The sequence below is a fragment of the Colletotrichum abscissum genome (genome assembly GCF_030869225.1).
Source record: "Colletotrichum abscissum strain IMI 504890 chromosome Unknown Scaffold_9.1, whole genome shotgun sequence".
NCBI lineage: Eukaryota > Fungi > Ascomycota > Sordariomycetes > Glomerellales > Glomerellaceae > Colletotrichum > Colletotrichum abscissum.
In genome coordinates, this window is record NW_026850536.1 from 36,915 (window position 1) to 64,791 (window position 27,877).

The 27,877-nt window shown below is 53.9% G+C and overlaps 7 protein-coding genes across 7 annotated transcripts; 3 read left to right on the plus strand and 4 right to left on the minus strand.

The window, feature by feature from the left end:
- Positions 1-489: 489 nt before the first annotated feature.
- On the plus strand, positions 490-3,016 carry CABS01_04515 (ATPase; the record flags this gene model as incomplete). The annotated part of the gene is made up of 2 exons (XM_060537886.1): positions 490-961; positions 1,137-3,016. The coding sequence occupies 2 exons, from the start codon at positions 490-492 to the stop codon at positions 3,014-3,016; spliced, it is 2,352 nt and encodes a 783-aa protein (XP_060389548.1).
- Positions 3,017-5,013: 1,997 nt separating this feature from the next.
- Positions 5,014-6,513, plus strand: CABS01_04516 (squalene epoxidase; the record flags this gene model as incomplete). The annotated part of the gene is made up of 1 exon (XM_060537887.1): positions 5,014-6,513. The coding sequence occupies one exon, from the start codon at positions 5,014-5,016 to the stop codon at positions 6,511-6,513; it is 1,500 nt and encodes a 499-aa protein (XP_060389549.1).
- Positions 6,514-7,541: 1,028 nt separating this feature from the next.
- On the minus strand, positions 7,542-7,826 carry CABS01_04517 (uncharacterized protein; the record flags this gene model as incomplete). The annotated part of the gene is made up of 2 exons (XM_060537888.1): positions 7,542-7,636; positions 7,763-7,826. The coding sequence occupies 2 exons, from the start codon at positions 7,824-7,826 to the stop codon at positions 7,542-7,544; spliced, it is 159 nt and encodes a 52-aa protein (XP_060389550.1).
- Positions 7,827-8,794: 968 nt separating this feature from the next.
- CABS01_04518 (glycosyl transferase family 2) lies at positions 8,795-10,349 on the minus strand (the record flags this gene model as incomplete). The annotated part of the gene is made up of 4 exons (XM_060537889.1): positions 8,795-9,196; positions 9,253-9,972; positions 10,067-10,176; positions 10,346-10,349. The coding sequence occupies 4 exons, from the start codon at positions 10,347-10,349 to the stop codon at positions 8,795-8,797; spliced, it is 1,236 nt and encodes a 411-aa protein (XP_060389551.1).
- Positions 10,350-14,069: 3,720 nt separating this feature from the next.
- On the minus strand, positions 14,070-15,500 carry CABS01_04519 (uncharacterized protein; the record flags this gene model as incomplete). Its single annotated transcript, XM_060537890.1, has 2 exons — positions 14,070-14,944; positions 15,005-15,500. The coding sequence occupies 2 exons, from the start codon at positions 15,498-15,500 to the stop codon at positions 14,070-14,072; spliced, it is 1,371 nt and encodes a 456-aa protein (XP_060389552.1).
- A 512-nt stretch (positions 15,501-16,012) lies between these two features.
- Positions 16,013-16,705, minus strand: CABS01_04520 (uncharacterized protein; the record flags this gene model as incomplete). Its single annotated transcript, XM_060537891.1, has 1 exon — positions 16,013-16,705. One exon carries the CDS (start codon positions 16,703-16,705, stop codon positions 16,013-16,015), a length of 693 nt encoding a protein of 230 aa, XP_060389553.1.
- Positions 16,706-23,909: 7,204 nt separating this feature from the next.
- CABS01_04521 (uncharacterized protein) lies at positions 23,910-27,706 on the plus strand (the record flags this gene model as incomplete). The annotated part of the gene is made up of 8 exons (XM_060537892.1): positions 23,910-23,932; positions 24,036-24,152; positions 24,592-24,916; positions 25,028-25,164; positions 25,226-25,282; positions 25,346-25,398; positions 25,459-26,772; positions 26,826-27,706. The coding sequence occupies 8 exons, from the start codon at positions 23,910-23,912 to the stop codon at positions 27,704-27,706; spliced, it is 2,907 nt and encodes a 968-aa protein (XP_060389554.1).
- Between the last annotated feature and the right edge of the window lie 171 nt (positions 27,707-27,877).

Genomic DNA, 27,877 nt, shown 5'->3' on the forward strand with positions numbered 1-27,877 from the left:
TACCACGAACTCAAGAAAATAGAGAAAAACCAACAAAATATCTAGGAGATTTCATAGAGACTTGAATATTCTCGGATTACCCGCTTGACTATTAATCGGCATTGTGGCTGTCATAGTTGCTTCTCAAAATCTCATCGTTGCCGGATCTTCTTGTCGCAGGGTTTTCTCGATGCCATACCCCGGTCTGGGCCCTACACCATTGTCAACTCATGTGGGCAGTGACGGATGAAGAATAAACATCGTCTGAACAACATATATACCCCCGATAGGCCACAAGAGACGAAAGATCCAGGAACAGGAGGGTTTCGGTTTTCCCTTTTCTAGATCTGAAGTTTTTCGGTCTCACATCAAATTCGGGTCACACTCAGGCAATCCGCGATTGGATTGTCCCGCGGGCTGAGCACTCAGTGAGAGACTCGACGAAGTCAAGACAACGGCAACCAGGGGCACGACACTACCCAACCCTGCCGCCGGCTAGATCACAAAACTATGGCCAAGACCATCGATGGAAAGGTCCGCCCCCTGGCGCCTTTCGACAAGACGCTCGAAAAGTCGACGCTCAAGGGCGCCTCGAGAATCTATGTCAACCGGGACTCCCTGATCCAGCTCACGGGGAGCGTCGACAACGGCCGGCGCTGCGTCGTCACGAGGACCGCCGCTCAGGATGCGGCCAAGTCTGCGGCGACGACGACGACAACAACGGAGCCGTTGCGCCGAGAGGCCGCGCTCTGGACGCTCGCGGACAAGAATATCAGCCCCAACATCATTCTCATGAGCGAGGCGTACCGCGAGGCTTGCGGGTTCGAGCTGGGTGACCAAATCACGATCACGATGACGGAGACTTCTGCGGTGCCCGACGCTGAGTCGGTTAGTATTCTGCCTGTGACGACGTCTGAGAGGGAAAAGGCCGAGATCAAAGCATGGGAGGGGGCTTGGGTAGGAGTGATTCGGTTCTATCTTGGTGAGTTGCGCAGACCTTCCTCCTTTCAATCAAACCCGGGTGGCTGCCGTCAGCCTCTCTGTGATATTCTACTATGGCTTCTATGGGCAGTATGACATTTACGCCTTATGCTCAGATTTGAGATAGACTCTCTTCACTTCAGACTTGCTGTGAGACGAATGCTGACATATTTCAGGGCGGGCTGAGCAAGTTTTTCCGGGCATGAAGTTTGAGTGCGTGGCACCTGGGTCAAAACAAATATTCAGAATCACATCCGTAGACGGCCAGACACATAATGTAGCCCGCTATGTGGTCTCAACAGTACCCACGATCGTCTCAGGTGAGGAAGAAGAGATAGTCGAGGAAGTTCGCGACGTGACGAAGCTCGTCGTCCCGAATATCCCCGGATTACACGCAGAAGAGAAGAAGCTGCGAAGCTTCCTCCGTGGCTTCAATGCAAAGTTCGTCTACAAGGGCCAACAAAAATCATGCGGAATCGTCATCCACGGCGGACGAGGGACCGGCAAGTCGTACATCCTGAACCGGATAGCGAGCACGGGCTGGGGTCGAGTCTTCCGGATCGAAGAAAACGATAAGTCATCGACCGTTGAGGAGGTCTTCAAGCAAGCGCGGACGATGCAGCCCAGCATCATCCTCATCGATGGCCTCCAAGCTCTGATTGGGAAAGACCGGGCAAACTCCACGGCCATCACCCAGCGGTTAGGCCAGCAGCTCGACCAGCTGGCCGAGGATGCCCTCAAGAATGGCACACTACCAAAGGTCGTGGTCATCGCCACCTGTCTGGACTACATGACGGACGTACCTCCCGAGTTACAAAAGAGAACGAGATTCGAGCGCAACATCCCCCTCTCTATACCCAACGCCGATGGCCGCCTCGAGATTCTCAAGTCCTTTGAAATACCCATCCAGCCAGAGGTCAAGGACGTGATGCTGGCCAAGCTGTCACAACAAACACACGCCTACAACGCAAGCGACCTTGACAGACTCATCGAAAACGCAATGATCATCTCAGCAGAGCGCCTCGACCCCGACGAAGCCGGCTACGACGAGGAGGCACTAGGCACCCCGTACCTCTCCCGCGAGGACCTCGAGCACGCGCTCCGCTCCACCAGGCCGACGGCCATGCACGATGTGAACCTCAAGCCACCCACAATCCACTGGCAGGACGTCGGTGGGCAGGAGAGCCTCAAGAACGCGCTGCGCAACATGATCACCCTCACCACGACAAACGACCCGACGGTCCAGAAGCTCATCCTCACCCCGCCAAAGGGTCTCCTCCTCTACGGTCCGCCCGGATGCTCAAAGACGCTGTCGGCGCAGGCCATGGCCACCGAGTCCGGCTTCAACTTCTTTGCTGTCAAGGGCGCGGAGCTGCTCAACATGTACGTGGGCGAGTCGGAGCGCGCCGTCCGGCAGCTCTTTGAGCGCGCGCGCGCTGCGAGCCCGAGTATCATCTTCTTTGATGAAATTGACTCCATCGGCGGCCAGCGCGCCGGCAATGGGGGTGGTGGTGGTGCCGCAAAAAGTCAGGGTGCCGTGAACATGCTCACGACGCTGTTGACCGAGATGGACGGCTTCGAGGCGCTCTCGGGCGTGCTTATTCTGGCCGCGACGAACCGGCCCGAGGCCATGGACCCGGCTCTCCTCCGGCCCGGCCGCTTCGACCGGATCGTGTACGTTGGTCCGCCGGACGCCGCGGGCCGGGAGGCCGTGTTCAACTTGTATCTGCGCAAGCTCCCCCTCGCGGCGGACGTGGATGTTGCAGAGCTGTCGAGGCTGGCGGAAGGTTTCTCGGGTGCCGAGATTAAGCAGATTGTCAACGTGGCGACGGAGCCGGCGTTGAGCAAGACGCTGAGCAGGACGCATATTGGGGCCACAGAGGAAGGTAGTGGCGGCGGCGGCGTTAGATTGGACGGGGAGGCGGAGCAGGTCACGGTCTGCATGGAGGATATTGTGGACGCTATCAAGTCTGTCCCCAAGGGTATCACGCACCAGATGCTGGATGGCTACGAGAGGTGGTCGAAGCAGTTTATGAAGCATCAGAACCAGAAATAGAGAGTCACGGTTGCTCACAATTTGCGAACTGGGATCACTTCGATTAGCCCTCCTAATGAGTCTGCCGGATGACACTCGACACACAGGTTACTAGTATGTTGTCTCTCGGTAATTCCAACATCAGTGTGAGTGTTCTTTGCGGCTATACCGAGAGAATGGGCGTATGCGGTTCAAAACCAGTTCCTGTCTTGTCACACTTGTCTGGAGCTAGAGAGTGTTCTAAAGATGCTTCATCGACTGATAGGTTCTACAAACCTGCAAAGCTAGGTGACCCGGATCCATCGTCTCGGACCCGAACTGCTTGAAATGCTTTTCAACGGATCAATCTGATTCGCGGCTATGTTTTCACAGAAAATCGCGCCGAGGTTCTCAGTTCGGACCCGAGTTTCCCCTCTGCATTAACCATTGAGTTGTCTCAACATTGCGGTTCCGCAGACTGAACCAGCTGAGTGGTTTACTCACACTGCACCTGTGAGGTTTGCTGAGTTCCGTTTGCAAGACGGAACGCATCTGGTATTATACATTGTACATGCAGCCGCCCGAGGCTGAGCCAGCCGTGATATCAGACCATGCTTCATCTGTATTGGCGAGGCATGAAGCCAGGTATTCTCGCAAGACTCGAACGTGAAAGGCTTTCACATGCTACGATATACTCGCCCAATTGAGAGCAGTGAGACTGAAACTTTTTGGAAGGGTTGGTGGTGCAACTTCTTGAACAGGTGTGTCAGAGCCGTGATTGGCTACCGACAGATTGCATTGAGATGGGGCGACGCAGCGCCCCCTTTTTCCGCGTTAGTCTCTGGAACCCACGCACGGCGGAGTATCAATGGATCATGTCGACCAACATCTGGTGACGGCTACTCTGAGTTCTAAGGTCTTGGAGATGATGGTGTACCATTTAGGTAGAGCAATATCAGGGCGCATCAGCTCACTCACCCCCAAATTGCCAACCCTCCCTACTCGGCCCGGCTGAAGTTGACGAAGGCTTGAAGATGCGAGGTACCTTCGTAGATCTGGGGTCCTGTCAGTGTCACAGAAGCACAGAGCAACAGAAGCGAGCAATAGTCAGGAACAGCTTAACCAAAGGCACAGAGGGTGGAGTCTGAAAGTGCCTGATGTTTGGGCCGAGCAGAAATCTATTACGCATGACCGTGGTTCGACACGTGAAATGGGCGGTGTGTGGGCACTAATTGGAGCGTGGCAATTGGCTCGATTGCAACGGCGTGAGCCGCCATGGAACGACTTGTCGTTGAGATCGCCTTCTGTAATTTTTCTGGATCCTCCGCAACCTTCGCTTTTTGTCTTGATGTCCCAGGGGTTTGTCGTCTGTCTTTGTGCCTCTGAACAGAGGATTCTTGGGTGACCCGACTACCTAGTTAAGAGATTGAGCGCAATGACACCTTGATGTACCTTCTCATGTACCGTAGCTTAATGAGCTCTATACTAGAAATTACCAGACTTATTCCTGCAATGACAAAAGTCAGCGAGGAAACAAAACCAACGCGGAAAGAAACATTTTACTCACCCCCTGGCAAAAGGCTATAGTGCAGGGGCCCCAGCTAAAAGTGAGTCGTCCACTCATCACGCTTCTTTTCCTTCTTTGGATTTCATCTGCCACCATATGGTTCGAGGCGGGACGTGAACGACAAGACTAACCACCTCCCACCCTTCAACCTCTTCCAATCTCGCCTGGTCTTTCATAAAACCCGATAGCGGCAACCAGTCTCACTTTCTCTTTCCCCTCCCCTCCCGTTCTTCCCATCATCCAAAGCCAAACGCTTCCCCCAACGTTCCCAAGCGCAACTCCCAACGACCGAATCCGAGGCTCCTCTCAAAGGTGACATTCAACATCCCTTTTTGCTGCCTTTCCTACCAAAGCGTCCTTTCGCACAGGCCCATCACGACAATCGGCAACACCACGATCTCCCCCGCCACCATACGCTTCAACAGCAACTCAAGCCCAGCCAGATAGACTACCCCCTGAGAGTCGAATTGAAATGATCGAAAGTCCAACAGCAGCGGCCGACGCCCGCGCCGAGCGCCGCACCAAGTACCACGAGGCCGATGTAGTTGTCGTCGGCGCCGGCGTTTTTGGGTGCGCCATTGCATATGCACTGGGCCAGCAGGGAAGAAGTGTACTCCTACTCGAGAGATGGATGAAGGAGCCCGATCGCATTGTCGGCGAGCTGCTGCAGCCCGGCGGCATCGTCGCCCTGCGTCAGCTGGGCCTGGCCGACTGCCTCGAGGGCATTGACGCAATTCCCTGCTACGGCTACAAAGTCAGCTTTCACGGAGACGGAATCGACATCCCCTACCCTTCCTTTGACGAGAGCGGTCGCATGATCCATGCCTCGGAGAGCGAGGCCATATCCGCAAGCGCGAAGCAGAAGGAGGGCAGATGCTTCCACCACGGTCGCTTCATCAACAACCTGCGCAAGGCATGCATGAGACAGGAGAACATTACCGTTGTCGAGACCGAGGTGACAGCCACGATACAAGGCGACGATAAGGATACAGTGCTTGGTGTAAGGTCCAAGACGACAGACGCCACGGGCCAGAAGAAGGACGACTACTTCTTTGGCCAGCTGACCATCATTGCCGACGGTTATGCGTCCAAGTTCCGTAAGGAGTATCTGCCGCAAGAACCCGTCGTCAAGTCAAAGTTCTACGCCCTCGAGCTCATCGACGCCCCCATGCTCTCTCCCGGCTACGGCCACGTCTGCATCGGCAATGCCTTTCCCGTCCTTCTGTACCAGATCGGCACCCACGAGACCCGCGCGCTCATCGACGTGCCCGCCAACATCCCCGAGGCGTCGCCCGCTGCTGGTGGTGTTCGTGGCTACATTAAGAACGTTGTCATGCCCACATTGCCTCCCCAGATGCGGCCATGCTTTGAGGCTGCTCTCGCCGACGGCAAGATCCCCCGATCAATGCCCAACTCCTATCTACCTCCATCCCGCCAGACGGCGAATGGCATGCTCCTCCTCGGAGACGCCCTCAACATGCGTCACCCCCTCACTGGTGGCGGCATGACCGTCGCCTTCAACGACTGCGTCATTCTCTCCGACCTGCTCCATCCCTCGCGCGTAAGCGACCTTGCCGACCCCGTGGCTTTGAAGGGAGTCCTGCGCGAGTTCCACTGGCGCCGTAAGAGCCTCACATCCATCATCAACGTGTTGGCCATGGCACTGTACGCACTGTTCGCCGCAAACGACCGCCAGCTGCGCGCTCTGCAGATGGGATGCTTCTCCTACTTCCAGCGCGGTCACGCCTCCGAGCCCATGGCCCTCATGGGCGGCCTCATGCACCAGCCTGGCAAGCTCGCGTACCACTTCTTCAGCGTCGCCTTCCTAGCCATCTGGCTCAACGCTCTCAACCTCATGAGCGGTAGCGTTTTCGGTTTCTTGAAGGCGCCGCTGGCGCTCATTGACGGCATCCTCATTCTCTGGAGAGCGAGTGTCGTGTTCTTGCCCGTCATGTGGCGTGAGCTGAACTGAGTAGACGCCTATACATGAAGATAAGATCATCATCAGAGTTATTAGACATGAGCAAAGAGAACGTTGGCAGAATGAGTGATGAGCCAACGAAAAGGAAAAAACAAAAAGGGGGTAAATTTCCCCTCCCCACTCGCCCTGAGGTCTTCTGTCAGGAGTACCTCCCCCGGGGCTGTATATATACTCAGTTACGATAAACCATATTTGGGATGGAAGCGGATCATTGGATCACACGAGTGTAGATACAGGTGTATCAGACCATATCATAATTTTAATCATCAAGTTCAAATACGTTCCGCCTTCTGTTGCACTCGTCCATTATGTACAGCAAGCAATCGCATTGTTGACAAACATCCTTTGGTCAGTCTGTAATATAAGTCTGGCTGCGATAATCGATGTCATTGTGCTCCTCAATGGTCTCCAGTCAGGCTGCTCCGTTTGCCATCTACTGCATAAGGGATAGTTGCGAGGCATGGGCTGCTAGTATGTGTGAATGTCCTTTGTTCAGCTAGGCTTTTGCTCGTCCTTGGTCGTCTGTCGTCTTTTGCTGTATATACGTTCGTCTTCGAATACGATGTGAGAAATGTAAAATGTATCAGGTGCTAGTCGGTACGTATACGATCGTTGCAGGATGGGACACTGTTGCCAACGTGGCGGGCGACGTTCCGATCTTATTGTGAATGAGAGAGGACCGGAGCGATGGGCGTGCGGCGAAGGGGAGGAGAAGTTCTCGCTTTGAAAGGGCCCCAGACGGGGAAAGGTGATGCGGACAGAGCTCGTTGCGGCCGTGATATAGGTAGCTAGCCAAGAGGCCAGGCCAAGAACATCATCCGGGCAAAAAGTAGAGGGATTTCCTGGCAAAACTGCGTAACGTACGGATACGGCTGTACGAGTTCCCCTCCATACTTCAGCTAGATAGAGTATCTTACCGTCCCGGTAGTTTTTGATGATCGTATGTTATATGTACCTCATTCCTTCCTAAGGCTTTCCTCCTACTAAGCATGTAACGTATAGGAATGACCGATAGTCTTCTAGACACGGCGGCCCTGGGTGTCATGGAGAAGGCCAAAGTCTCCCTTCTTGATGTCCGTAAGCTCGTGGGCTTTTCTCCGGATCTCCCAAGACCCTTATCAGGTATAGCATCAGTAAAGGGTTTACCACGAGTCGGCACGCAGCAATGGGCGTATGAAGTGGGTTGAAATTGAGCTTGAATCAAACCATGTAGACGAAGAAAGAGCGCCATTCTATATACCGAACGAGTGTAAGGTCGACGCGAAATAGTACATGACAAAGTGCCTCACGAGTACTGATACCATTCTCGTTCCGTGGCAGGATATGAGGTTCGCTGTAACATTACAACAACGGTATCTAAAGCACGAGTATTCTAGAACACGCCATCCTCGTAATTGACATGCTAGGCCCAGACGTTATTAACCCAGTGACATGTGGAGCAGTTCTTGTGAATAATGAGATGGAGGAAGATTTGATCAGGTACTTGCTGGAATATGTTTATTACTTATTATTGATTAATTCGTGTACGCTCGTCCCTGAGTATGGTACGGGAATAGGGCGACGTCTAGTAGCCGTGTTCGTATAGAAGTGTTTGCAGTCTATCTGGCTTGGAGAACCTTCATCGTATCTTCGACTGTGCCTCGAGTAAAGAAAGCCACGAACACGAGCAACGATTAAGAAAGGCAGTCAGTTAGAATAGTCATACCGCGAACGAGGATTCGCAGTGATGGTTATCGTGAGCTTGAGGCTATGGAGTGATAGCCTATTCACTTGGGAGAACGGGTCATCGTAGTTCGCTTTCAGTCTTTGGCCAACCACAAATCATTATTAGTAGAAGTCTTTGACAGAGAATGGCACCACGGACGACGATAAGTAACAATAGAACCCAGGGTTTAGTATTTTGAGAACTTTGTAGCATTACCACGGGGAATCTTGGCTCAACTACTTCCCAAATAAAGGTGGTTAGGGCACATTCTCCTGCTTCTGTCAAACATCTCACGTGTGCATGACCAAGAACCAAGGCTCATGTATGGACCTCCATTGACCTAGCTAGGTTGTCTACCTGACGATGTGATGAAGTGTGGGCAAATCATCCTTGAGCTTTCTATATGCGCAGACTCCAAAGTCTGCATCACAACTTTTTTACCAGCACTTTTGACCCCAATCTAGAATAAGGGGGAACCCTGAAAGCCCTTCGGTCTCCTCCGGACAAGATGATCAAGAGGGCTGAGAATAAAACACAAAAGAAGCGAAACCCCACACAAACATTGCATCACGTCAATCTTCGACGGTAGACACCCATCATCCAGCTACCCCTGAGAATCGCCAGACCGAGGGCCATCTTGATGCTGTCCGAGATGACGCTGAGCTTGCTTCCTGGGACCTCGTGCCAGTCGACGGGCACCTCAGCTACGCGGATTCCGGGACTGGTGCCAATAACACTGCCGTCTTCTCCGAGAACGGGCGCTGGCGGGGCTGATTCGGCCAGCAGGAGCATTTCAATGTCGAAAATCCAGCCCTCGGCATGCATGTACGGGACAATGTGTGGAAGGGCGGCGCGGGTGAAGAGCTTGAAGCCGCACTGGGTGTCGCGGAGGCGGGATGTGGCGGGCGGTGTGAGAATCATAAGCACGAGGTGGAAGGATCGCATGAGGAAGTTACGCAGGGCAGATCGCTTGGTCATGTTAGCATCTTGATCTGGGATTGAGGGGCCTTGCGAGAGGAACATACCTTTACAACAGCCTCGCTGCCTACAAGGTGGGCGCGGCTGCCAATAGCAACACCGCGATGCGAGCCGTCAACAACCTCCTCGCAACCCTGAATCAGACGTCCCAGGTCGCTGAACTTTGTAGCACCGTCGGCGTCGGCAAAGAGCACATACTCGCCACGAGCGTGGCGGAAGCCATGAGTGACGGCGCCACCCTTTCCGCGGTTGCGCTCGAGCTTGATGACGCGTATGACATCGTGGAGCCCCTTCTTCTGCGCAAAGTCGAGGCAGACCTCGACGGTGTTGTCCCTGGATCCGTCGTCCACAATCAGGATTTCATAGCCGGTGAGGGCCTCGGAGGGCGGGTTCTTGTAGCGTCGGCGCGGGGTTGTAGGGCTGAGGAGGGGCTTGGTCGGGGAGGAGGGGCGGCCAAAGTTCTCGTCGAGGTATTCAACTGCTTCCTCGAGGGTTGGAAGAATGCGGGTGGCTTCATTGTAGGCGGGAAGCACGACGGTTAGGCGCACGTCCGCAGGGTCGATTGTCGCACCAGAGTCGGGGACATCGCGAGGATCGGTCAAGTGTGCGCGCGCCTCAGAGACGCTGCGCTCGGCGAACCAGCGGTCAAACCAGGAAGGGGCTGTGACCTGGACTGGCTTTCCGGAGGCAGAGGAGGTGAGGTAGACTTTCTCGGAGGGGAGTACGGCGCGGGGCTTGGGAGCGACGAGGTGGAGGGTGATGAAGATCTGTCGAAGGTAAACTGTCAGCTTCAATTGGGTTCAAATGGAGATATTTGGTTGGAAAGTCGAGCTGTCCATATTGATGGGGGAGCTAGCTTACAGTAAGAAGACCAGCAGCGGCAAGACTAAGCAGCGCGACGCCAAGGGCCGGCCACGAAGCCTGGGTTATCTGATCCATTGTGTAGTTGCGATGTTGACCATGAGCGCTGACTGGTGTCGGAATCGCCTTTGGTCAGTGCCGGCGAGGGAGAGAGTGAATATTGTGAGAATTACAATGAGAAGGAAAGAGGTATCTGTTGCACCCACAACAAAAGAACGAGAAAGAAAATTGCTGCAACTGCCGCAGCTGCAGCTTGAATTCAATGACAATGAGACGAACGCATCGACTGAATTGATGGGTATGTAACATCGGCACCACCGTTTATGGGGTTCTGGGATACGTAATGCGGAACGCGGCAGCTCGCGGGAGCCCCCCTTTTGTGGCTTAACGAGGCTGGCCAATTGGGTTGGACCCCTGGGGACACCTTCCAATGGCAAGAGCCAATTGGCATGGAGGGGTAGGTACCTGTCTTTCCTTAGCGTACCTCTCTACTATGTAGGTGCCTTCTGCAGGCAGGTAGGTCCCCTGAGGGGATGCCCTTGCCCACTATTTTCGGCTTGTGGGGGATAAGGTACACTGTAGCCTCGCATTAGCACCTTCCATTGTAAGTCCAGATGGGCCTGGGCAGCATGTTCGATGCAAATGTGCCTTTGGCATGAATCGCATTCTTCACCTACAGATACCTATTTTTGGGAGCAATATCGTATCTGTTCGGCACCAGCCGAGAGAGTCTTCTCTTGCATTTTATCAGCGTAACCCTACCTATTCGGACTCTTCTGCACATGACTGGCAGCCGAAGCCTCTTCAACGTATTCTCCGAGTCGCTCGACAACATCTCTTCTCTTGACGGATATCCTCACTGAAGTATTGTGTGTAGGGGCAATGGAGAATGGCAACGACGCGCTTCGAGCCGAGCCACAGTCAACGAACATGCTGCGTCAGTTTCCGACCCAAGACATCGCAATGCTGTACCATGAACAGACCCATTGCGGTCCGCGCCAACCCACATTCCAGGACCACAGCTTAACCCTTACCCCACGCTGCGATGAAAGAAAGCCTCAAATCGCCATACCTCTGCGGATGCCATCTCGTATATACCAAATGACGACAGTCGCTCTTAATCTTTTTCCCAATTTCTCTACTCAGGCCACATACGAGATCATAGAAGTCAAGCGTGTTGTCATCAGCGGCACCTGAGCCGCTCGCTGCAAGCCGCCATTACCGGTAAATGCCATGCGTCCCCAAAGCCACGCGACGCCTCATACGCTCGGTCCTGGGAGTGATGTGAAGAGGTGTATCTGGTACCTTTATCCCATCTTACACCGTCGTCACCTCCCGTGCCGTCCAGACAAGACCATAAATGTGGCCAGCCATCAATGGGTCGAATGCTATCCAATGACTACATCTGACAAGCCTCCAAGCGAGCGCCAAAGGACTATCGCCAACTTTAAAATTGAGGAACTCTGGAACCCCAGTCTCGCGAGGAGCGCACGATCAACCAGGGGTCATCCAGAGCCGCCCAGACGGTTCCTTTAAGCCACGGCATACCAGAGCTGAGCGCAAGTCGGTCTTCCTGTGGAAATTGCTAACCAAGCCTTTCCCGTGATCTTCCCCGGCGCCTCTCGAGTTCAGGTCTATCCAGATTCGGTCAAATGCTTGATATAGTTAGTTGTAAGCGAGGAGAGAAGAGAGAAGCACATCTGTTCCAACACTCACTCGGTCCCCGAACGCTCCGCCTGAATTTTCCCCTCCTCGATGCAAGTCAGACAGGTAGCCAAGACTGCCAACGTGAGCTGGGCCGGGCTATACCAAACGAAACGTCCGAGAACCTGCATGCAACCCATCCCAACGGAGCCAATAGACCGGGCTGCATTTGCCCAGCATTACTATCGCTCTGGGCGCTGAGGAACGCCTAATCAATGGAAAGGGGATACAGGATTGAAGCCACCGAGGCAGGGCAAAAGCGTCTGAGTTGCACCGCATATGCCATGCGGCGCACAATCCTCCGCCACCAGTCAATATTCCATCGAACCCTGCATAGCTTTGTTCGGCCGAAGACTGGCTGACAGACAGGTTGACTCAGCCCGATTATGGCCGCTGCCGCTGCCCATGTCAAAACATAGCAATTGCAATACTGGCTTGGACGATAGTATGAGCCTGCAGCTTCGAGGAAACAGAGCATCAGACGAGCATATCGGCATCGTGCATTTCCGTGTCTTTAAAGGACCTCATCCTTGGTTCCCAGTGACGAGTTGGCTTGTCGTCGACCCTGAGACAACAAGAATCCACCTATTCAAGCATCATCTTGCTCAGCCTGCTTCGCCAAACCTGACCCATCACATCTGCGGAGAGGAGCCTACCCTCAAGGCTCGAGCTACCTCTGGCGCATATGCAAGGACCCGATAACGCGTGTGTTGGCGTTGCCATCAGTCTCCACCGCTGTTGTCCAAATCCACGCGAGTGGGGGTTGAGGAGGGGATCGCCCGTTGTATCGACAACTTAAGCAAGACGGCTGGACGCGTCAAACTCGTCTTCGTTATCTACGCTAGACCCATACTCCAAAAGCTCTTCGCTCCTGACGATCCCTGGGCATTGCCTGCCGGCCACGTTCATGTGCGAAACCTCGCGTGGACCCTGACGATCTCTTTCCCTTTTACACGAGACTATTCCGGACAGTGGTATCCGTACATCTTTGACAATCGGCGTGCCCGTGGTACTGGGTCCTGGCCGCTCGGATCAAGCAGTCCGCTCCGGACGGAAAGCGACACCTTTGGCTATTTCTTGCCGTTTGCATTGGCCGAATCGTCAATAGCACCGACGATCGCAATTCGCACACGGCATCGTGATCTAGATTGGCAAAGCTTCCCAAGTTCCAGCTGCTCGTTTGCTGTGCTAACCTTACCATCTAGGGAAACACACTAAAGACACTAAACCTTGCCTCTTCTAGTCCGGTCCCGACGGACGACGGCTTTTGGTTTTAGCTTTATCAAGCTATCAGCCGGGAACAGAAGAGAGTGGGATGGCTAACCTGACGCCACACGAATCAAGGTTTTTCAAAAGCCTGGCGACCGATGGGGAAGAATGTCCATCAAGTCCTCCTGAAGGTCAAGCCTTACTAGGCTGGCTGGTGGACAAGTTAGCAAGCGTAGAAAGTCGGGTCTCTGAGCCTTGTGTCTCTCCTTCTCTTTGCCGTGCCGTGCCCCCGAGACATTCAAATTGTCTCATTCACAGAGGTAGAATTTCCACCTTCCCAGGCACGCACAGCATGCTCAGAGTGCCAATGTCTCGCCCACACGCTGACCATGATGTAAGACTCGCTGTAATGTTGTACTGGGAACGTCACTTGAACTACAAGGGGGCGAGGAAAAGAAAAAATATGAGCTTATTTTTGTCTCCATCTGTTTCTTTTTTCCTCCCGTCTGATCGATGATCGAAGGTCTCTCAACGAGACCTTCCCCACGTGAATGCGGATCTTTGTCTCGAGTCGAAATGAAGCTCGACATCAATTCATGCAAAGTGCAAGAAAAAAAAAAGGTAGACATATTGAGACTTTGTAGATGTAGGCTTCGATATTTCATTTCGCTGGTCGCTATTCTGCCAACATTGTAGTAATGGTAGTAATATGAGAGGTAAGGAAAGTGTCTATGTTATCGGTATAAGTTGTGGTCATGATATGGTCATCAAATAAATAAGAAAACAATTGGACCCGTCCCGGATCCGACCCTGAAGATGTTCAAGTCCCTGTTAAGTATCCAGTGTTGCTGAAGTCCAGCGGCAGCAACTCTGAAAGATGCCCCCTGTCGATTTTTTTCGATCCCAAAGTGTTGCATGATTAAAAGCCAAGAGACCCCGAGTCTCATGGCGTCATTGTAGTAAGACATTATCCTCAGACGCCCGCGCAAGTTTTAGAAAGAGGCTATAGTTTGGCACCCGAATCCATGAGCAAATGTTGACGTAGGAAGGGTGTGTTTGTATGGTGTAAATGGTGGCGTCTTAGTACCGTTTAAACGGCAACGGCGGATGAGCTCTTTGTTGACCAACGGCTCTTCTTAGTCAGCTTGGAGCCGGCTTGCTTCGAAAGGCGCTTTCCGGCCTTGTTGCTAGAAACGACTTCAGACGGCGCGGCGCTGACCATTTCGACGGCGACGGCGTTGTTGATGACATGCGGCGGTGTGGTGTCGCGGCGAGTGTTCTCGTAGGGGATGCCGGCTACGCTGACTGCCTTCTCCGTGTGAGAGTCGATGGTCTCCAACTCGGTGAAACGCGTGACCTTGGACTTGGAGGTGCTGCGACGGTCCTTCTGTTTCAAGGCAGACGGCGCAGCTGCAACGGGTTGCGGGGCGTAGGTGTAGGAACCGCCTTCTTCCTCTTCTTCGACGGACTCATACACTGGCTCGGGCGTTACACAAGCTGCTGGTGTAGTAGCAGCCGACGATCGTCCGGACATGGGCGCCGAGAAGGGGGCGCCGGTGTTGATATTGAAGTTGAATGAAGAGAATCCCGAGGAAGAGCGGACGCTAGCAGTCGAGGCGGCTGACGAGGCAACCATGTTTTGCTGGGTTGCCGGCGAGTTGTTGAACTGCATCGGGGGAAGAGACGTCATTGCCGGGATTGCACTGAATCCACGCATCGACGGCGGCGGCTTGCTTCGGTCTGTAGAAGGCGAAGAGTGCTCGGCTTTCGGGGAGCCATCGGCACGCTCCGATGCATCCGATGCCCGGCGAGAACTCGGGTGAAGACGGTGGGTGTGAACAGCAGCGGCCGGGTTTCGAGGTGCCTGTGAGGCAGCAGGTGGCATGGAAACATGACGAGCGGGCTTCATCTCCAGGTCCTCCTGTGAGCTGGTCGAGCGGCTTGAGCTACCCGTGGGAGATTCGGCTGCTAGGTATTAGTCTCTGGCTCTCTTCCGAACTGGCAAGATCATGTAGTGTGACCTACCTTTGATGGATGACGGACTGTTGCGCCCCGAAGCATACGACCTATCAACCTCTTTGCCCTTGAGTGAACCCTTGAGTGAGATGCGGCTGCCGTCGGGGACTCCGTAGATGGAGCTGGTATTGCGTTCCTGCCAGTAAGGCATCGGGGGCGGACCGCCGCTGTAGCTGTATGCCCTAGGCATAGTGCCCATCGGGCTGGCGTGAGCGGAAGGATAGGTGACGTGCGAGAGACTGCTTGAGACGCGAGGCAGACTTGGGCCGGGCATTCTGCTCAAGCCGCTGGCGGCCATCGCACTTCGCCGTCGGTTCTGTTCCATAATCCTGGGTCGGTCCTCATGCTTAAATGCTGATGGTGCTCCTGCAAGCGCGTCGATGGCGGCATGAGTAGGGATGTGCTTGTACGGCTGTTTCGGTGCCTCTGCGGCCTTCTCTGCCTGCTTTTGCTTGTGCTCCTTGGCCTGTTGTCTAGACTTCTTGAAAAGCGAAAAGACAGCCATCTTGGTCTTTTCTTTGGTACCGTTGGGCCCACGAGGATAATGTTGTTTAGTAGAGACGGTGCGAGCCGTCAATAATGAACCACACTTAGACTAGTAAACCAACAGTATCTCTGTTGGAAGAGAAGAGACGGTAACCGCTACGGCTCCTTGTGGTGGGAGATGAAAAGATAATAAAGGCAACGACCGGGGTACTGTTGTTCTATGACTGGCAGGATTTCGTATAAGTCGAGCCCGGACAGCTGGTTTGGGCTATACTCAGGCCGCACAGGTGAAACTCGGCCGGTACCACAGACCAAATCCCAGCTCGGATGACTCTCTGACTTGGCGATATGGGAAAGGTGTCGGCTTGGCGAAAAGTCGTCCGTTCACTTTCACTAGTAGCGGTCGTTATGGGAGATGGCTCGTGCCTCTCTGGCAGGTGGACGGATGGATGTTGGGAGGTTGAAGCGAGAGTTGGACGAGTATTGTACCACAGGTAGGGCAGGTTGGGGAGGGATATAAGCAAATAACTATCAAGCAGCCTTAGGTAATGCTTGCCCGGAAAAGCGGATTGCAAAAGCCAAAGTAATATGGATAGATGAGCGAGAGTTGGGAGGAACACCAGGCAGCTCAGAAGGGAAGCTGGGTTCGGTCGGGAGCCCAGGTTCCTTTAAGGCGTGGCGGTGGTGTGTGTCTTGGGGTTGGACATGGGATATGCATGGGGGTGGTGGCAGAAGGAGATGGGATGGGTGCATGGACGACGTGGATTGGGACAATTCCCAAGCGGGGGTCCCAGACAACGTGCAGCTCGCTCGTTTTCTCTGCAGCTTCTGGCTCCCGAGGGATCCAATGTGTGTCTTTTCTTGGCAACCAAGGCGAGTCCAGCCTTCAGGACGATCCCGACTAAGACGCTGGAAGATGGCACCGCCGTCAGTCCCGCTTCTTGGGTAGAAGAACCCGTACGATAGTGTCAATGGTGTCGCCGGGCTGCCGTCAGACTTCAGTACGTCTTCGTTCGTCCCGGTCCATCTGTCGATACCCCTGAGTCGCACGGTCAGGTCCAGGTCCAGAAGCTGACTGAGATAGCGTCCTTGGACGACTCGCGGCTTGGGATTCAAGAGAGGACGCGAATGCACCAACAAGAAGGTCACTAGCCTAAGCTTTTGACAGATTTGGAACCAACGCTCGGCACCGGCTTCTGAGGATGTGTAGGACTGGACCGGCATGGGATGGGACCTGTGACCATCGTCTCCGAACCATGGTGATAATCTACTCAGGCTGGTACTGGCCTCGCCTCGTTTCGTGTCATGACCAAAGTTGGGTTCAAGTTTCTTAATGCCTTTTCCCAGCGCCGCGCAGCAAATCACAGGTGCAGCGGCTCAGCAAGGACTGGTCGCCCGGTAAAGATTGGCGGCTGTCTATTCTGCTTGGCTTGATTGGGCCCGTAATACGTGTAGATTTGTGCAGTAGAGAGACGTTTGGCGTTCTGTGCCTTTTTTTTTTGGCTTGACCAAACGGCCCTCGTATTCGAGAGACAGGTAGCGGTACCTTGTTGCAGGGATGCGCCGGCTCCAGCACGAGCGTTGTGATCGTGGCAGTAAAAGAAAGTCTTTGGTTGGAATTCGATAGCGTCGGTGGGAGACAAGCCGCTAGACGACGCCCAGGTACCCAGTACCAGATCATCAGCACGGAAACTCGCGCGGACATTCCAGGGCCCCGATTGATGGCGCTGGTGTCGGCGTTGGCTTCACGTTTAGGTTGTTCCCCATGAGCGGAGGACCCAGCCCAGCCGCACTGGACAGGGGCACGTCGAGCTAAAGTTGCTGGTCCGCTTCAGGGGAATCAGGGCCCGGTGATGGATACTCAGTGAGGGTGGATGATGCCGATGATGAATTGGCGAATTGCTGATGGTGTGCCAATGTGCCCCTCCCCCCGTCCGTCCCGTAAGTCTCGCACTCCCACCACCAATACCGCTACCATGAGCGTGTGCCTGACCACCACCACGCATCGCCCTCGTCGTCGCCGCCGTCGACTAGGCTAGGTCAAGTAAGACCAGCGGTCGACTGTCTGACGTTGTGTCAACGGGTCTTTTGTTCTCAAAGCCGACCATGGCAACGAGCGGGGGAAGCAGAAAGCTACTGCAGCGTGGTCTATCTTTGGGCTTCCATCGTAGATGTCCTACACGCCACTCGGCATGTATTCCCATTACATCAACGACAATCCTCTTACTTGTTACACGAGGCCGAAACTTTGGCTGGACGTGACGATCTTGGTGTTGTTTTGCGTTCTCCGTTTTCTGCCTTCTTCTTCTTCGTCGTTGTCGTCATGCAATGTCGTCAGTCTTCTTCTGTACAATCAAGACTGCTGGCGTTCGAAAAAGGCAGTGAAGCAGTCAGCGACAGCGTCCCGGCGGCAACGAAGTGCTCCTTTGAAAAAGGTTCGGCCCCATGCCGAACCAAGGCCCACAGGTCTCACCCCAGGGCGGGCAGGTCGCAAACGAGACCATGGAGCGGCTGGATATCGCAAATTCCCCTTGGTCGACGGCGGTTTGCCATTTCCTGCTTTTTTGTGGGCATCGTAATTGTTGAAAGTGTTTTGGCGTGGCATGGAGTGTGAGCGTGGGAGGGTATCATGTATGTAAGATTATACCCCTGTCCGAAGCTTGCTTGTGCCGGTGGATAGCCAGCAGGGCTAGGCAGCTGGTATGAACATGGATTGCATTAAGATGTGAGACGGGTTGGCGGTACGGCCACACGGCGAAGAGACATATCGACGATTGTAAGTTGCCAACTTGCTGGGGGGTCGGATGGCGGGAACCATCTGCCGCCACGGACTGCCCTAAGGCAATGTCACAGCTGCTCGTACGTACCTCCGTACAGAGTACCAGTCAGGTAGGTAAGGTAAGGTAGGTACCTAAGGTAGGTAGGCCTGCTGGAGCAGGAAGGCATGAAGGCCAGGCGAACCGAATTTGACCTTGCGAAGGAAGGAATTATCGAATAGCAATCTTGCCTCCTTCCATGTGGTGCTCCTCGCGGGTACGTACTTACCGTATCCTCACTCAATGGAAGGTACCTTAAGGTAGGCAATGTAAGATAAGGTATTATGCATCATTGCGATTCATCCATCGTGCTTACCTTGCCTGTCTTATTGCAAGGTGCCTCATGTTGTGGAACATTCAGGTGTTCGACTCATCTTATCTTTTCATCATCTTGGATCCAGTCTTCATCCAACAAGTTCGGTCAAACGTACATCTGCATATGTACATCTCTGCTCCAACAATTGGTTCGTCTTCTTGCACTCAGAGTCAGTGTGTCTCTCAACTGCAGGGCATACCTCGCCAAAGCGGAACTGACAGCCGGACCATGCGAGGATTCCATGTCCCGTTTTCGACTGTGTACGGAGTATGTCGAGCTCAGTTCAGCCTGGTGAGCCGTGACAACCTATCAACGCGCCTCATATGCCGGCCGTCTTGACTATCAAGAACTAACCGCGGATGGTGCCTGGTTCCTGGTGCCAAGTAACCCGTCTCAAACTCACCTGGATTGTCGCTGTCATTCCCTCGGACACTTTCACAATCCTTGACGCAAGTACCAAGCCCAGCTCATCACAATCGACCAGGATGACTCAATAATTCCGAGCTCGCATGTTAAGCCCTTCATTTCACCTAATGGATTACAGATAACACCAGCCTTTCTTACCGCACAATCTGTATAAACGCCCAAACAAGCCTGCATTGCGTGCTCTCTCTGTCCCTCTTACTCGGCACCGGCACGCCACGCCACGTACATGCACACCGCAACATGGAAAGAGCAAGAAGAAGAAAAAATTCCCCGACCGTCGCCATCATCCTCGTTCGCGTTTCCGACGCACATGCTCTTGCATGATACCTAGTCCAACCCGGTTGCTTGGACCAAAAGCAGACGATACGGACAGACAGCACGCTGAGCCAAGGGTGTGCTCAACGTTCGGCCACCTGAAAGCAGCAGCAGTCAATGTCAAAGTACGTGCAGCGCGCCCGTTTGGGTCCATTCGTAGCTCGCTTTGGGAATATGGAGCTTTTCAGCTCACCTACCTATTTCCCTATCTTGAACACCCCCCCAGCAGCCTGGCCCTAGAAATATTGATTCTTCAGAGTTCTTAGCCTTGTCGAGGTGGGAAACACTGCCCTCCAAGCCTGGCTGGAAACATCCCGCGCTGAGCTTGGCTATCACCGCGAGATAGACTCGTCATGCAGGCTACTGTCGCATCACCGGGCGCCGGATTCAACCCTCTGGTTTACTCCGTACACTACGGAGTACCTCTTCCTTATCTTTGGGATCCCTGCTTCCACGGGGAGTAAGGGTAAAAAGCCACAGGACTCGTGTAAACTTGACTTCCGACGTCGAGAACATGTCCAGTCAAGTAGACTCTAGAAGTCTCTCGGCCTGGGCCTTCGAAGGGTGGCTTTTCAGCCTCACATACAAAGCAGTGTGATCATGAGGGCAGAATCTGTCCTACCAAGCATCCTCGTTACCCATGTGCAACCAAAATCTATAGACTTGTGTGGCTTGGTACCGACAAACTGGTCGGCGAAGGGATTGATACCTTCAGCCAGCCGCAGCCGCAACCAAGCTTGAAAAAGGCCTAGCTTAGCCGTCTTGGTAGAGTTTCGAAAATTGGTGAAGGGGGTTTGATGATCATTTGACGAGTCTAGCTTTGGAAAGCTCTACGGAGTACTATGGAGCTGCCGTGATAATGCCGGACGGGCGACCGAAACCCCCCCCCCCCCCCCCCACAACAACGATAAAAAGCCGCTCTTGTGAGCGTGGTTGGAGTTGTGAAAATTGTGGGGGGGGGTGTTGTGGTCTTTTGACGGGGTGCGGTTTGGAAAGTCCCCCAGGGGATTTTGGGGCGGCCGTGGTAATCCCCGACGGGGCCCCCACCCCCCCCCCCCCCCCCCCCCCCCCCAACTCGCACGCTGCCACGCACTCAGTTCGCAGTCAGCCGCGTCGAAGCCATCCAACCTTGGCCTAGCTATCATGTCTCTCTTCCAGGGTGCGTGGCACGACTGACCGTGGGATTGTGTATCTCTCAGAGGGTCTCAGTCGGCCACGGCTACGGGCCCACGGGGGGGCTATTTCAAGTTCGTGGCTGGACCGTCCCGATCAACGCATGGGTGGGTGGTGCCTATCAATATTCTGCGCCGTCCAATACGACCCTGCCATGGGATAATGTTCCGTTGCATTTCATGCCCCGGGGCCATTCCACACTCACCGAACCGTAATCATGTCAGGTAGCGAGTGTATGGGAAAGGCAAGTCGTATACCACTTTCATCGGCGATAACACGCGAGAAGTAAGGACACATCACATTCGAAAGAGATGAGGTCATTCACGTCAAAGTCAGACTCGCATGCCGCTGCCACGTTCGAATCGCTCTTGTCACACGTGCTTCCGCGACATTTGAACGGCCGTATCGAGTTGTAGAAACACGAGGTAATTTCGTCCAGTCTGACATGCATAGGTAGCAGACCGCCGTCTCCTACACCTATCAGTACGGCACAAGCACCTCCGGAAACCGACGTAGATAAGATGCTGAGTCGAAGCGCCTTTGAATCTCATCCCCTTTTCTTGCCTTCTTCATCCTCCTCGTCCTCGTCCTCGTCCTCCTCCTCCTCCAGGAAGGAAAAAAACTTGTTTGTCCTGCTTCATCAAGATTGTTGGGACTAAACAAGGCGCCGCGCTAGGTACCTGTTCCCATGTAAGTTGACAAGGACCCTGGTTTTTGGCGCGCACCCCCGAAAGGTGGAATTTTTCCGTTCGGCGAGCCTTTTCGCCAGTCAGATGGATGCCAGCAGACAGTTCCCGGCCCGCCCGGGTTGCGGTTCCCACCCCCCTGCTAGGGCATTCAATGATTGTTCCTAGGCTCCGACGCCGGTCGTTAAATAATGATTTCCAGGTTTCCGAGTTGGTTCAGGCTGCAGAGAACCCTGCTCCAGCCTCCGAGTTGTGACTGTGCACAAAGTACTGGATCTCGCTGTAAGAGAGGCCTTGTCGAGATTACCCTACGTGCACTGATGCAGTGGCAGGAGTGAGAACCGCAAAGAGATGCAAAGTGGAAGTGCTGCAACACAATACCAGCCGCTGCGATTGTCCCGTTTCCTCTCGATGCTGTCTAAATTCTTGGCGCAGGCCGATAGTTGTCTCAATTCCCACAACTTTCGCTATGCGAACCCTGACGATCAGGAGCACGCGTCAACCGGTACTTGCTTAGTTTGCTCGAGGTCCCCTGGAATGCAGCGGATCAGAGTTCGAGGGGTTGACAGCTGACAGATTCGGAAGAGTTTCTCGCTTGTAAGGGCCGTAGCTCGCGTACCATCAAGTACGCCGATCCGGCAATACCGGCTGAGCCTAAATCGTGAAACTGTAGGCTGCCGTTGGAATAGACCCGAGTCGTCTATCTTTTCTTTGTCCCCTTCTGCGCCACTGCGCCATCTCCATCTGAGCTGATCGACTTGACGTACTCGTGACTGTGGCATCACAAGCTCGAAGTGGTCCGAAAGGGAACAGTCCATGGAAGGGCTGCTTCGACAACCTTCGAAAGCATTGGGCCGGGCTCAGTGACAATGTCCATGGTCAACATGTACATTGCAATGCGCCGGTTGATTCATGGAGGCAACGATTTGGGCCGTCCAAGACTCGTACGCCAAACCGGTAAACCCTGGATCGTCAAGATCGTCAGTGCAAGGGAATTGCGGCTACGCGATTTCGGACCACTTTCGACTCTTCTGACGACATTGAAAGAAGCTAGCGAGGGCCGAAGTTCAGATTTTCCTCCATCGCAGTGACGATGACGAAAGACCATTTCGTCCAGGCTGGGGCATTGCCGCTGATCAGGCATACGTCGTGGCTTGCCTGATACTTGCATTTGAGAGGCAATACATCCAATGTGTGATAGCCTGAGCGACTTTCGCACTTGGGTTGTTGGGTGACTCGCGGCTGTGCTGTTGTTGCCCAAGAGCTCGTTGTGCGTCGCTCGCACGTATCGTGTCGATCGATGATTAAAAGTCCGCAAAGCGGACTTTTGATATGACATCAAAGCTCCTTCACTCTGTAAGTCGCATCCCTACAGGGCTCAATTAGACTTCGTCATTTCCTGAGGATTGAACAAGCAGCATTGTCAGCCGGAGAGAAAACGAATATATAAGATGCCGGAAGTGGGGGTCGAAAATGTGATATCACGAAGATGGAGCCCTCAATCCCTGCATGAAATTTAATTCTTAATTCTCAGAAAACCCAAGGGCCATTGTTCCGATGCGGCGATGCCCCAATGCCCCAATGCCCCAGTGATGTGGCACGAGCTTCTGGTGTGATCTGCACGGGAGCACCCAAGCAAGAAATGGGGTTTTGGGTCCATTGCTGTAAGCGGGCACGCACTATATCAGATGCGACGCATGCTTGTCTATCAAGACTTGGAACGGCGATGTTTCGAAACGTCGGGTTTTGGAATTGGTACTCTGCTGCCGGCCGGTGAAGATGAGTTCATGGAAGCGCTTGTTGGTATGAGCGGCACGTGGACTCAACGGATTTGCGACAGCAAGATAGCTGAGAAGCCCAGCAAGGCCAGTCAGAAGTTGAGTACCTAGGTGGGTACTCTGGTCGTGTAAGCTGATGATGAGGAATGTTGTCCCCGTCTCCATTCCGGCATTCCGGGTAATTGGGATCCCTACCTCAGGCTTCGATCATCGAACGGATGAGATGCGGGGAAGGAGTCTCTACCTGACGTAGTGGTTCGAGGAACGGCATCTTTGTCCTGGGTCCAACAAACGCTGGTTCCACGGAACAGCCCGGCCTAGCGGCTGATATCGAAAAGCAGAAACGTAGAATGACGAGGATGAGCAGTGAATAGGATAAGGCTAAATGAAGGTGTGTCCCCCGAGCGAGCATACCTAACAAAACCCTACACTAAGGTACCTTGGGCGCGCTTGCTTTCCCGCGCTTCTGCAGGGACCTCACGGTGCCGCCAACCCTTGACTTCTGACTTCTTTCATACCTTGATTTGCCTCGGAAAGGTAGGCGGGTCAGTATCTTTGAATATATGCTTTTAGATACCTTGGATAAGGTGATATGTCTGCGAAACAAGGGATACTAGTTTGACAAAAGTATCCACGATTGACGGCTCCTTGTATGGGAACCTTGAAAAACATGAGGTGGACTGTCGCTTGGTGCCCGATGGGATGTTTAGTCATCTGACCCCGCCAATCGATAAACAGCAGGCGAGCGCCTACCAAAAGCAGATAATTAGACGAGTAGCCGCACGTTGACGCAAGCCTCCCACCTTGCCCGCCCACGCTGCCCCAGTGGTTGTCGCGGGTGCGAGGTGGTAGGTGCGTCGAGTCCACAATCGGCTAGTGCGATGCGGGTACCGAACCAGAAAGCGGCGAGTGGGAGCGATGAGCGGTAGGGTCACAGTGCGGTGAGTGGGCACTTGTGGGGCCTGATCGAGCAACCAGCAAAGCTGCCAGCTCAAGGAATCACGCGCATTGGACTGTCCCGTCCCACCATACACGGCCACGCAGCACGCAGTATCCGTACGCAGAGGTGCCACCCACCTGCACCCAGTGCCAGCGACAGCAGTCCGCGCAGTTTCCGTCCCAGCGTGAGAGGTGCCAGACCAGCCAGCCCAGTCAAGTCCCGTACCCAGTCACCCAGTCCCAGAGTCCCCAGTTTGCCTCCTCTGTCCGACCAACCGACCGACCGACCGACCGAATACAGCCTCAAAGTTCTTCCATCTCATCATCATCTGCCATCCCACGCAACCCAAAAATTTTGCGCCGCGACGCCGCAGTCGACGACATCCAAACTTCAGTCTCGCCGCCTTCCATCCGTGCAAGCGCGTTGCTTATCATTGTCGCCTGCACTCCGCTATCGCTGTCGCGTCAGCCGCAGCATCCTACTTTCTCCCCAACGCATATACCGTGCCTTGCGTTGCTCAAATCCCCGGCACCCGCCAATCGCGCGACCCGACCGCCCCCTCCCATTTTGATGGCTCCCTGATCATCTCGACCCTACGTCACCCGGGCACATCTCGTGGCCACGCATTCATCGACGACGATAAACATCTTCTCGCACGAGCGAGCTCAAGACTTCTCGTCCCCGACCGACCGACCTCTCGCTAGAGAGCCGCGCCCCATTCCAGGCGCGACCGAACGACGGGAAAGTGGCGCTCACCATCCTCACCCAGACCGACGCCGAGCTTTCCCTTCAACAACACCTCGACCTCGCTCCCGATATCCTTAGCTACCCCCGTCTCACTATCGAGGGGGGCACCGAACCATTGATGATGGCACAACCCGTGCCTCATCATGCGACGGACAAGAAACGCGTCAAGGTCTATGAGCTGCGCAACAATGACTGGTTCGATCGCGGCACCGGCTTCTGTACCGCTGCTTTCATGCAGGTATGTCTTGTCACGCGCCTATACATTGTCGCGGCCTCGCCTTCTCCGCCGTCGATGCCTCCTCTATCAACATATCAAAAGTCTTGATGCTAACATAATGATGCTCGTCAGACGGCGGATGATCAGCGCGGAGACCCTAGAGTCATAGTTGAATCAGAAGACCACCCCGATAGGCTTCTATTGGAGACCAAAATTTGCAAAGAGGATGGCTTCCAGAAGCAGCAAGGCAAGTCCCACGGCATCTCAGTGTGCGGCGCAGATAGACTGACTCCTGAAAACAGAGACTCTCATTGTCTGGACAGAACCCAGCAATGGCATCGATATGGCCCTCTCATTCCAGGAGGCGGATGGCTGTGCACTGATATGGTAAGCGCTGGCTTCGTACATCCGCCATTGATGTTCATTGCTCATCACTTTTCTTTCCAATAGGAAATTCGTCAACAGCGTGCAACAGACTTTCCAGAATGGCATGGTCGCTGCCGGTAAGTCGCGTGCTAACGGGGACCGTTCTGGACGACCCCAGTCTAACGTTTTCCATTCAGACGATAGTCTTTCCGACGATCTAGCCATGGAAATGCCCAGCACCATCAGCCTTCCACCAGCCGAAATCGGGAATCTCCAGGAAATTGAGACTAGCATGCGCATAATGAGTCAGACAGTCAATGGACGAGACGCACTGGCTAAGTGCATCATGGGCGAGGACTATATTGGCAAACTGATTCCTTTGGTCGAAATGGCCGAAGATCTCGAGAGCCTATCAGATTTGCACCGACTTTGCAACATCATGAAGACCGTCATTCTTCTCAACGACACCGCCATAATAGAACATGCCGTGTCCGACGACTGCGTTCTAGGCGTCGTAGGCGCTCTCGAATACGACCCCGATTTCCCGAGCCACAAAGCCAACCACCGCCACTGGCTAGATAACCAAGGACGGTACAAGGAGGTCGTACCGATCCAGGACGACCAGATCAGGAGGAAAATCCATCAGACCTACCGACTTCAGTACTTGAAGGACGTTGTACTGGCACGCATACTGGATGATCCCACTTTTTCCGTTCTCAACTCTCTGATTTTCTTCAACCAGGTGGATATTGTCCAGCATCTGCAAGGGAATGGAGAATTTCTTGGTGACCTTTTCGGCATCTTCAAGATAACGCAAACGGATCAGAGACGGAAGAAGGAGGCTGTTCTGTTCATTCAGCAATGTTGCGCCATTGCGAAGAATCTGCAGCCGCCGGCTCGCCAAACTCTTTACAACAACTTCATCGGTCACGGCCTGCTTCAGGTCATCAACTTTGGCCTGCGTCACCCTGATGTGAGCGTTCGGGTGGGCGCTACCGACGTTCTGGTATCCCTGATAGACCACGACCCGCACATGATTAGAGGCACCATTTATCGCCAACTTCATGAAAGGCAACCGCCCTTGACAGATTCGCTCATTGATCTGCTTTTGGTGGAAGTCGACCTTGGCGTCAAGGCACAGATTTCAGATGCCTTGAAAGTCCTTCTTGACCAGGGCCCTCCGCTCCAGTCGCAGGAGGCTTTCGCGAAAGCCAATGGGGAATTCCCAGGCCGACGGCCCCAGGCAATGCAAGATCCTCAGCACGCCAACCTCCTTGACAACTTCTATGCTTCATCAGCAATAAGGCTCTTCAGGCCCCTCACCGATCTTCGAGGCCGCACCAACATGGCATTCCCATTGCAACAAGCCTCAATGTTCACATATCTCATCGAAATACTTTGCTTCTTCATCAGACAACACCAAGGGAAATGCAGACCCTTCGTTCACCAACAAGATCTACTTCGGCGAATTGCCCAGCTGTTTGCCTGCCCGGAGAAGTATCTACGACTAGGTTAGTCATTAGCTTTTCAAACGATCTCGTGCTTTGCTAACCGTAAATGCCAGTTGCCATTCGCTTCTTCCGTAACCTAGCAGGAATGCAAGATGAGTTTTACGATCGACTCATCATGGAACATGGCATCTTGGAGCCCTTGCTTGACATGGTCTCCCAATCTATGCATCGGGACAACCTCCTCAGCTCCGCTTGTGTCGAGTTTTTCGTATTCGTTACCGGACAAGAGCACAGAAAGGCCATGAACAAGTTCCTCGTCCAAAACTATCGGGAACGACTAGTCGATTTGAGTTACATGGAAACTTTCCGCAACGTCCTAGTACTCTACGACCAGACTCAGGGCCACACCGCCGAGTTCTACACGGAATCAGAAGAGGATCTGGCAAGACGGACGGCCGCCAACACCAATCAGAGGATGATGGAACACATCGCCGTAGATCAAGCCGAGGAGGATTACTTCAACACCTCGGATGACGAAGATGGACCTGAGAGCAGGGCTTTTGATAAGGTGCAGCCCACAAATGGCTCAGCAGCGTCAACATTAGCCTCAAAACCGCTGGTCGACTACCCTTCGGATGAAGAGGTGGATGAGAACGCTGATCCTGAGGTGCTGCCAACGTCTGGCGAAAAGCAAGACGGAACGGATGGCGCTTCCGATACGAGCAGTGAATCATCCTCGGTCGCACCGCCAGAACGCCTTTCTGAGAAGAGACGGCGCGAAGAAGATGATGACGATGAGCTCGGGAAGCTGATGCAGAACAAGCGCAGGAACAGTAGTTCTGCGGGGTCGAATGCATCAATGACATCAAGTATGGTCAGGAGAAAGAAAACCTTCGCAGATCGGCCAAACACAGCAGCGCCGAAAAAAATTGCTATCAGTATATCACCCTCAGTGAAGACTGGCGGGGCGGCGAGGTCGGATGATGAATCCTGAGCGTTTACCCTGGCATTCACTGCATGGCAGATTGCAGGTACGATTGGCGATGACTATTTCCATCATGCTTTAACTAGGGACCGGCGAGTTTGGGGGCGGTGAGGCGTTATTATCACAGTTCACGACACGGGAAATCGAGAAGAGTAACCAGAACTAGCTAGAGAGCCAGAA